At 33.5% G+C, this 10,097-nt stretch overlaps 1 protein-coding gene across 1 annotated transcript; it reads right to left on the bottom strand.

The window, feature by feature from the left end:
* Positions 1 to 213: 213 nt before the first annotated feature.
* LOC149895333 (uncharacterized) lies at positions 214 to 7,916 on the bottom strand. Its single transcript, XM_090118838.1, has 5 exons — positions 7,535 to 7,916; positions 6,846 to 7,100; positions 4,200 to 4,329; positions 2,065 to 2,225; positions 214 to 344 (listed from the first exon to the last, which is right to left on the bottom strand). The coding sequence occupies exons 1-5, from the start codon at positions 7,914 to 7,916 to the stop codon at positions 214 to 216; spliced, it is 1,059 nt and encodes a 352-aa protein (XP_089974964.1).
* Positions 7,917 to 10,097: the final 2,181 nt, after the last annotated feature.

Here is a 10,097-nt window from a genome sequence, read left to right as displayed (position 1 = left end):
TCAAAAAAGAGGCAGTTCTCAATCCAACTGTATTTTTTTGAGCTTGTTACATCGGACCTTTCAAGTTTGTGAACTAATTTTAATATTTTTTTTATATTAAAGCCGATGCCTTCCGTTCTTTTGAAGGAGATTTAGTATATTGTTAAAAATAATTATTTTAGAGTTATCTGGGGTAAAAGGAAAATAAAACTCCATGATCTTCAATAATTTTATTTATGATAAAACAAGTCGACCCCGTTTACCTACGATTCCGACGCGTTGTAACCATCCTATGAAGCCTCTGTTTTGTCGCATGTCTGCCTTTTTGCCACCAACACACTCGGAGAGGGGACGGCGATGCCATACTGAAAGAAATTGTTTAGTTTTTATTTCTAAACCAATAAGTAAAAGATAAAATGTAGGTATGTTTGTTAAACGTTATACAATATCTTCTCTTTATATATAAAAATGAATCGCAAAATGTGTTGGTAAGCGCATAACTCGAGAACGGCTGAACCGATTTCGATAATTATTTTTTTATTATATTCCTTGAAGTACGAGGATGGTTTTTATGTAGAGAAAACGTAAATATGTACCACGGGCGAAGCCGGGGCGGACCGCTAGTCTTATATATAAAAATGAATCGCAAAATGTGTTGGTAAGCGCATAACTCGAGAACGGCTGAACCGATTTCGATAATTCTTTTTTTATTATATTCCTTGAAGTACGAGGATGGTTTTTATGTAGAGAAAACGTAAATATGTACCACGGGCGAAGCCTGGACGGACGGCTAGTATCTAATATTACACGCATTAGCGTTGCGTCTGATTTTTATATGCAGTAAGTATAGGGTAAAAGTGGGATAGATGCCCCACTTTTTGAAATAGCCTCATAATTTAAAAAACATGAATCTTATACGAACACTTTGTATGAATATAGCTAGGTTAATTATCTGTTTTGAATTACTATATATATTTTTAATCCTATCATTTATAGATAATGTGTAATAAATATTTTTGTAGAACACCTTTTTTGAGGATAGATGCCTACCTAGTTGGATAGTTGCCCCACCATGAAAATACTAAGGAGGATAGATGCCTGCAGAGTGGGATAGATGCCTGACATACTCTATAAACGCGAAATCTAATAAAATTAATATGATAAGCCAGCAAATGTCAAGTTCACATAGTTGTTCTGTTGTCCAAGAATATACTTGCGCTCGCACTCCTTCTTTTCTTTTGTATTTTCGTGGCGTGGTTCTCCTACAATCAGTATAAGGGCAGATCATTAATAAGTAAGTAAACATAACAAAAAAAAAGCAAATTAAACGAGTAAAATCGGTTAACATAGAGAAAACCTCTGACGCAATCAGGTAAAAATATAAACAGTACCTGTGATTATCGATACTAACATGTACATATGTATTGAGGGATAGATGCCCTTAGAGGCCCCTAAGGGCATCTATCCCTCGAAAAAAAAGGGGCAACTATCCTTTTTGATAAGGATAGCTGCCCCAGTAGTTTTTTTATTAAATAAAAACAAAAGAGCCACTATTTTCACTTAGATTTGTACTTAATGAACCAGTGTATAGACATAATAAGAAATATAGTGAAATTTATTAATACTTATAAAGTTATGCAAAGGCAAATATCAACCTTTTTAAATTTTAACGTGTTCGTGAAGTTCGCCGCCGATATTATAACACGCACTAGCGAAACACGTCTTCACCAAACAACAGCTCATGCGTACACGAGGTGCGGGGTGATAGGAGCTCCTATTTAAATCATTAATTCGTAGTCAGGACTCTGGGAAGTGAGGTTTTTTGAAAATGGGGCATCTATCCTAGTGCGGCATCTATCCCACTTTTACCCTAATATTATAGGTACTCGCCTCGTTTTTAGTTCTTACCTGCTAAATTTTATTTTTAGTTTTAAGATTTGAACAATGGTAGGTAAGTACACTTTAGGTATATACGATATAGTGATGTTGGCATAAATGGAATTTAACTCCTTATGTAAAATAATTTATTTTGAAAATAACAAACATTTATTATTTTATTAATATACATTTGCTACAAATACTAACCAGCATTATAAAAACAAGATTCATAGTCCAGTTTACAATGGTTCAAAAACACTCGTCTGTCGCCGGTCGCGGACATAGCACATTGTGGGTCGTAATCTTCTGTGCAATGGAGAGGACAGGAGTGAGAGCAGAATGTACCGTCTAAAGCCATGTTTAGTGATCTATTTAATGGAGAAAATATAATATATTTATTAACAGATATACATATAATTCCAAAAAAAAACTTGAGCGATGTCAAGGGACTGATGATTTGGTTGTGGGACTAGACTTAAGTTATTGTAATAATTTGTAAGAATAATTTCAATAAATAATTCAAGTTCTCAACCCCAATAAGACCAAATATATGATACTCGGAACCCCCTCTACTGTCAAAATAATAAAAAATAAGCTGCCATCAGTATTTTTATGCATAGACGGGGTACCTATACAGCGTGTTGAGGAGGTTAGAAACCTGGGCATCATTTTTGATGAGAATCTGAGATTTGAGAAGTACATTAGCATTACAGCAGCTAATTGTTTCTATAGGCTTAAGGTTTTATATCGCATCAGACAATATATTGAACCCAGTCTCAGACTCAAATTATGTGATAGTCTAGTTCTATCAAAGTTCAATTATATGGATGTTATGTATGGACACCGGTTATTAGGTCGCACAAAACGTGTAATCCAGCGAGTGCAGAACGCATGTGCACGGTTCTGCTGGAATGTCCCACCGAGGGATCACATCACGCCCTATCTTAATAATGCGCGATGTCTAAACATGGAGCACCGCAGGCAATTGCACTTTGCATCCCTTCTCTTTGGTGTTGTCAAAACAGAATCGCCTCACTATCTGTTCGAAAAACTTATCTGGAGGAGTGAACAAAACACCAAATACAACACCAGGGATGCACACAAACTCCTCGTACCCAAACACCATTCCGCTTGTTTTAAGGGTAGCTTTAAATATAACGCCACTAAATGCTGGAACAACTTGCCACCACCGTTACGGAATCTACGAACACTATATACTTTCAAATCTAAATTTAAAAGTATATTATTAGCTCACCAAATCCAGTTTTAGTGGTATTTATATATATTAAATTTACGTGAAAATTGTCCTGAAATATTTATTATTTGTGTATTTATTCTATAAGTTATTATATCTCATTTATTTTATTTTTTTTTTGTGTATTTATGTATATATGTAAACCTAAGTTACTCCTTTCGTCCCAACTCGAAGCCTTCATAATTATAAAGGGGGGCACTGAAAAACAGCGCTGGCAATGTTCCAGAACGTTGCAGCATATGCTGAGCTGTCTCCTTTTTGTCAGGATCGTATGACACACCTTAATAATAATACTGATTGTCAATTTTATTTTCTCTACGTGCTTTTTTTTATGTTATTAATTTTAGTGTTATTGTTGCTATTTTCTTGTCGTGGTGCTTTCTTATTTATCTCTTACGGTTCTTTATGTTTTATATGTGTGTGTGTTGTGCTGTCCTTGATAAATAAATGTTTCTTTCTTTCTTTCAATAAATAAAAATTCGGATGGAACGAAGTGTGAAGTTAGAGAGAGACAGACAGAGAACCACGTGCACGCCGCATGGCTTACAACTCTAGCAAAAAGTGTCGTGACAACTTTTCGTAAGAATTTTTTCCGTCTAGCCCCCTTTCACAACGCGCGATAATGAACTTCGTTCCAAAAACATAATACAAAGATATAAAAACGTAACTTTAAGCACAGACTATTTAAGTAATAAAGATTGGTTTCATATACTCAAAAACGTAACTAATTGGTAACTGTAAGAGCGTATACGCACTATGCGGGTAGCCGCATTGCGGGTAGCCGTCCGGCTGACCGCAAGCACAATTATGTACGTAATATTCATTTCTATGCGCACTGTGCGGTCTGCGGTAGCCGCATCGCAGTGCGCATAGAAATGAATATTACGTACATAACTGTGCTTGCGGTCAGCCGGACGGCTACCCGCAATGCGGCTACCCGCATAGTGCGTATACGCTCTGACGTTCTCAAAGATGAAAGTATAAAAAATACGACAAATCATTTGAAAATTATGTTAAAAATTAAACTAGGAAATAGGAATACATGGGGTTATGTGTAGTCTATTCATTGTATAATATTACGGTTTACCTTCTAGACGAGAAAGTTCTTCGCGTTTCATTAATTCTACTGGCGACAGGTTGAGGAGCATACACAAATGGTCTACTTGAATACCGTCCACCAATGTTCTTACAACTCTCCATTGGCATTATTTTATATCCTGGAATGTGTTTAAAATACAATCATGTCATTAGTTTAAGTTTGTGTTTAGTTTTTTTAACTATATTAATTATTTCCCGATTTGAAACTTACCGTAGCACAATCGTAGCGTCGTAGCTACAACGTAGCCCACGATAAATCTATACTAATATTGAAAACTGAAGAGTTTGTTTGTTTGAACGCGCTTATCTCAGGAACGGCTGGTCCGATTTGAAAATTCTTTCGGTGTTAGATAGCCCTTTTATCGAGCTATCATCATCACGCTAAGACCAACAAGAGCGGAGCAATGCGGGTGAAACCGCGGAGCACAGCTAGTTACGAATATGTTAATTTAACACAAAAATAATTTCTACTGGCAACAGTAGTTCCTAAAATTAGCGCGTAAAACCAATAGGCCAGTAGAAATCGACACTAAAAAACCCTAAATTCGCAAAGCACGATGTAGTTCTGAATTTTTGGTACGTTGTTTGGATCAGATAAGGTGATGTAAATCCCAATTTGCAACTTCGAAAAAGTTGTGCTCGCTGCGCACCACGTGATAAACTGCGAAAATTTTTGACTTTTTTCACTTTTTGCTCTTAAAGTCATAAACTATGCGTTTCCGACAAGTATCATTCAGTACATAAATTAAGGTTATTAAATTTGCAACAATTTAAGCCTAATTACAGCTCTCTAAACCTTATAACGACTAAACTGTGGCCATTCGAAGATGGTTCATTTTTCCCGAAATATTGAAATTTTTAGTTTTGCTCCCGTTTGAAGCAAAATATTGGCAAAAACCGCTCGTTCTATGAGAAGGTCGTATAATAAAGTTGTAGTGCATTTAATTTTCTTTCATTAGAGCATAGAACAAAGTCTGTGAGACAAATAGTTCACTCACAATATCTGAAAAACAAAAAGAAGGTAGAAATAGATTTTTAAAGAATTGAAACTGAGGGCATATAAAATCATAAAAAGGATAATACTTTTTCATTTGCAGGATAGGTAATTAACAAAATTACAAAGCTAATTAAATTTGCAAGAATTTAAGCCTAACCGCAGCTCTCTAAACCTTATAACAACTAAGCTGTGGCCTTTCAAAGATAGTCAGTTTTTCCCGAAAATTTCAAATTTTTAGTTTTGCTCCCGTTTGAACCAAAATATTGGCAAAACCGCTCGTTCGTTTTGAGAAGGTCATAAAATAAGGTTGTAGAAAATTTAATTTTCTTTTAATGAAAAAGTATTATCCTTTTTATGATTTTATATGCCCTCAGTTTCAATTCTTTAAAAATCTATTTCTACCTTCTTTTTGTTTTTTAGATATTGTGTGTGAACTATTTGTCTCACAGACTTTGTTCTATGCTCTAATGAAAGAAAATTAAATGCACTACAACTTTATTATACGAACTTCTCATAGAACGAGCGGTTTTTGCCAATATTTTGCTTCAAACGGGAGCAAAACTAAAAATTTCAATATTTCGGGAAAAATGAACCATCTTCGAATGGCCACAGTTTAGTCGTTATAAGGTTTAGAGAGCTGTAATTAGGCTTTAATTGTCGCAAATTTAATAACCTTAATTTATGTACTGAATGATACTTGTCGGAAACGCATAGTTACTTTTAGAGCAAAAAGTGAAAAAAGTCAAAAATTTTCGCAGTTTATCACGTGGTGCGTAGCGAGCACAACTTTTTCGAAGTTGCAAATTGGGATTTACATCACCCTAACTGATCCAAACAACATACCAAAAATTCAGAACTACATCGTGCTTTGCGAATTTAATGTTAATTTCCACTGGCCTACAAGCAAAAAAAAATTTTTTTAAACCTTTTTAATATATTAGTGTAGACGACCTATAATAGTTTCCTATTTAATTTAATTTAAAATTTATTGAACTTCAATAAAGATCTTAAATCAACCGCATTGCAGCTCTACTACTTGGCGTGATGATATTATAGCATATAGCCTTTCTTGATAAATGGGCTAATTAACATTGAAAGAATACTTATTTCAAATCGGAGCAGTAATTCCTGACATTATCGCGTTCAAACAAACTCTTCAGATTCATAATATAAGTATTATAGATGTGCACGACTATTCGTAAAATGTGGCAAACACTACCTTCTGGTAAATGTTTAAAAGTGAAGTGAAGAAAGAACTAAAAAATCCTGTAATTATATTTTCAGGACAATTATAATATTTATATTTCAGGACAATTTTCACACACGGCACGATCTGATCCCATACTAATGAAATGAAATGAAATGAAATGAAATAAAATGAAATGACTAAGCTTTCGCTTGTGTTATGAAAACCAGATGGCTGATAAACATACATAGGTATATAATTTTAAATAAATACTTATATAGATAATTAACACCCAGACACAGAGCAAACATCAATGTTCATCACACAAATATTTGCCCCGGGTGGGAATCGAACCCACGACCTCTGGCTTGGAAGGCAGGGCCACTACCAACCAAGCCAACCGGTCAGACCCTCGAATTTGCATCCAATGGACCTTATAATGAAGTACTTACTATTACTAGCGTGTTTAAAACCGCAATTAACCTTCCTAAAGTAACATTCGTTCATGAATAAACGGTATTTCCACTTTCTCTCCTCTTCTTTCCCTCCACAAATAGTGTCCACTGTATTATTACAATCCAAGTTGTTACAATTCAATTTTACTTTCTTGCCCGTTTTCTGTTGTGTACTTGGTTTTTCTTTAACAGTTTTTTCGATGTTTTCATCGTTTTTACCAGATATGAATATTATGTCGTGGTTTGGTGATTCTGGAATTCATAAGTTCTTAGATAAATACAGTTTCAGATCTTACTTGTACTTTTTAATAATATGGTGTTCATTTAAACTAAATTTGGTCGAAATATTATATGAATTCTTGTTAAAATTGAGTCTTGTTATTGAAGACATGCTAGTCATGACGTCAAAGTGAGACGGCATGATTCAACTATCATGAGCGAAAAAGAGAACTGATGTAAACTGTGGCTAATTAGCCACATTTCAATTTACTTATACATCATAATATAATTGCGATCATACAGATATTATAATATTATTTAGTATCGCGAAGTTTAAGAGACACATAAATGCCGAAGCTTAAGAGACACATAAATGCGTAAAATAAGGCGAATGCGTATCATTACACAGATAAACACAATTTAAAAATCAATAGCTACACCTATAATAAATACAATACAATACATACCAGTTTCAACTTTCACATGCCTCATAATTCCATCAATATTGGTTTCACCAATCATATCCCTTACTACAATATTCTTGTAATCTTCATTCCTTAAAACCTCCTTATCATTTGGTATGAAAACTACATCACTGCTTTCAGTTTGATCACTCTGTTTATCTCTTTCTCTCTCATTTGTATCTGTTACTCTGTCCTCTACGTTTTGTTTTTGTTTTTCTAAATCTGAATGTATGTTTTCCTCGTTTTTATGTATAGCCTGTGGTATAGGATCCTTAACTTCGCTGTGACCAGTATAAGTTACAATAACATCTGAATTGTTTTTATCTATATGTGAGGAGAGAGTGTATATTGCCCAAAATGGTATTAAATATATTTGGTACTGCATATTGTTATAGAAATTAATAATCAGCAGTAACTCTTGCCTTATATTATTGCGTTCTACAAGGTTTGATTTCACTAAAACATTGATTGTATTCCATTATTTAGATAGGTATTATTACTTACTGTTGTTTTAACATTATATGTTCCCACTGCAGAGACACGGGCCTTCGATAGAGTGATAATAAAACATAATAGAAATATCTAAATAATGTGTTATAATAAATGGTTAAAAAATGCACAAAAATCACTCTATTAAACTCGCTGAAAATTTCTCACAAGCGTTTTGAATTTGATAAGCATGAACAATGAGTTTTGTTAGCAGAAACAATGAATTGAGATGAATTATACATATAGTAAAGTAGGTATGGAGTCGTATGGATAATGTTTTGTTTTACTAGTACATTACCTACTATGTAGGTATGCATTATGTAGTTTTTGTGAAATCGAATAAAAGGTAATATTATTTTTATTAATGAATTAAAAACATTGAAAATTCGGCAGACTTTTTTGTACTTATGTCTATTATAAGTAATATTCTTAAAACTTGTAACATAAATTAGTCTACTTACCTACGTTAAACTCAAACTCAAACATTCATTTATTCAATTAGACTACTATTTAGTAGCACTTTCGAATCGTCATTACATAGTATTTTTAACATTTACCACCGATTCGGAAAGCAGTATCTATGGAGAAGAATCGGCAAGAAACTCCATAGTTGCTCTTTTAAATAATGTCAATAAATTTACATAATATGTAACTTATATCTACCTAACTAAATATGTATATGCCAAAGAACTGTCCTGTGGTTTTTACGCGACAACCCTCCATGGGTCTTTATCGTCCATATATTCCTGAATACTGTAGTACGCTCTCTGAACTAGTACATTTTTTATGTAAGTTTTACATTTAGAACTACTAAACTCTTTAATATTGTGAGGAATTCTATTGTAAAAGCGTATACCTTGACCCATAAATGAATTTTTAACTTTAGCTAATCGGAAAAATGGCATTTCAATTCTATTCTTGTTCCTTGTGCCATAATCGTGTCTATCTCCTACTCTTGTGTGTAAGTCAGAGCTTTTGTGTACATGCAAAATATTATTAAATATATACTGTGATGGTACAGTAAGGATACCAGTATTCTTAAAATGATCTCTTAGTGAGTCCCGAGCACGTAAATTATATTATATAGAGCGAATGGCTCTTTTCTGTAAGATAAATATAGTTTCTATATCTGCAGCCCTGCCCCACAGTAGAATTCCATAGGACATAATGCTATGAAAGTAGCTGAAATAAACCAATCTAGCCGTATCTTCATCGGTGAGATGCCTTATTTTTCGGACTGCATATGCAGCAGAACTGAGCTTACCTGCAGCGGTGTTGACATGGGCTCCCCACTGTAGTTTCTCGTCCAATGTTAACCCTAGAAATACAGTAGACTCAGTAGGATGCAATACCTCCCCGTTCAAGGTAATATCTCTGTTCAACTTTTTTACATTAGGAAGTAAAAATTCAACACAAGTGGTTTTTTTGGCATTTAATAATAAATTATTGGCAGTAAACCATTTAATAGAAATAAATAAGTAAAGAATTTCGAGAAAGATAACATCTCGGAATATTGCTTATTACCTAATTGAACAGTCAATGCTGTAAATAAAACAACTGAATAAAATATCCAAAGTTCACTAATATGAGTTTTATTTCATTTTTAATTATACGAATATAGTTAACTGCCATGTATCGATAACGCTTTGTACTCTTACTAATACTAGCAAACCGTAGTCTAGCTAATGTTTTGAACATAAATAAACAGATGGCGCTTTTCTCAATTAGTAATAAATTAACATTAATAATAATAATTAGTTTTATTTGTATACCGTGTAGTACATAATATATTATTACTAGTCTGTGGTTTTATAATGTCTCAAAGTGATCCCAATTTTTGTAATATTAAAACACTCCTAATTTAAATACAAAAAGGTAAAACCTAATTTACATGGGTTGATCCAAAAGTAATGATAATCAATAATAAGCAAGGTCATTACAGTTAAAATAATTATGTATGTCTCTAGATAATCTTCTAACTAGATAATATACTTCGATATTTTTTTCCTAAACTTAAAAAAAAAAAAAAACTTTGACTTCATCAACAAAAACCCCTCTACTGCGGCCATCACTTCGC

Source organism: Colias eurytheme, chromosome 31 (assembly GCF_061535395.1).
Source record: "Colias eurytheme isolate Ceu_HAF_F1 chromosome 31, ilColEury1 Martin Lab GWU primary, whole genome shotgun sequence".
NCBI lineage: Eukaryota > Metazoa > Arthropoda > Insecta > Lepidoptera > Pieridae > Colias > Colias eurytheme.
This window is presented reverse-complemented; position numbering and strand designations above follow the sequence as displayed.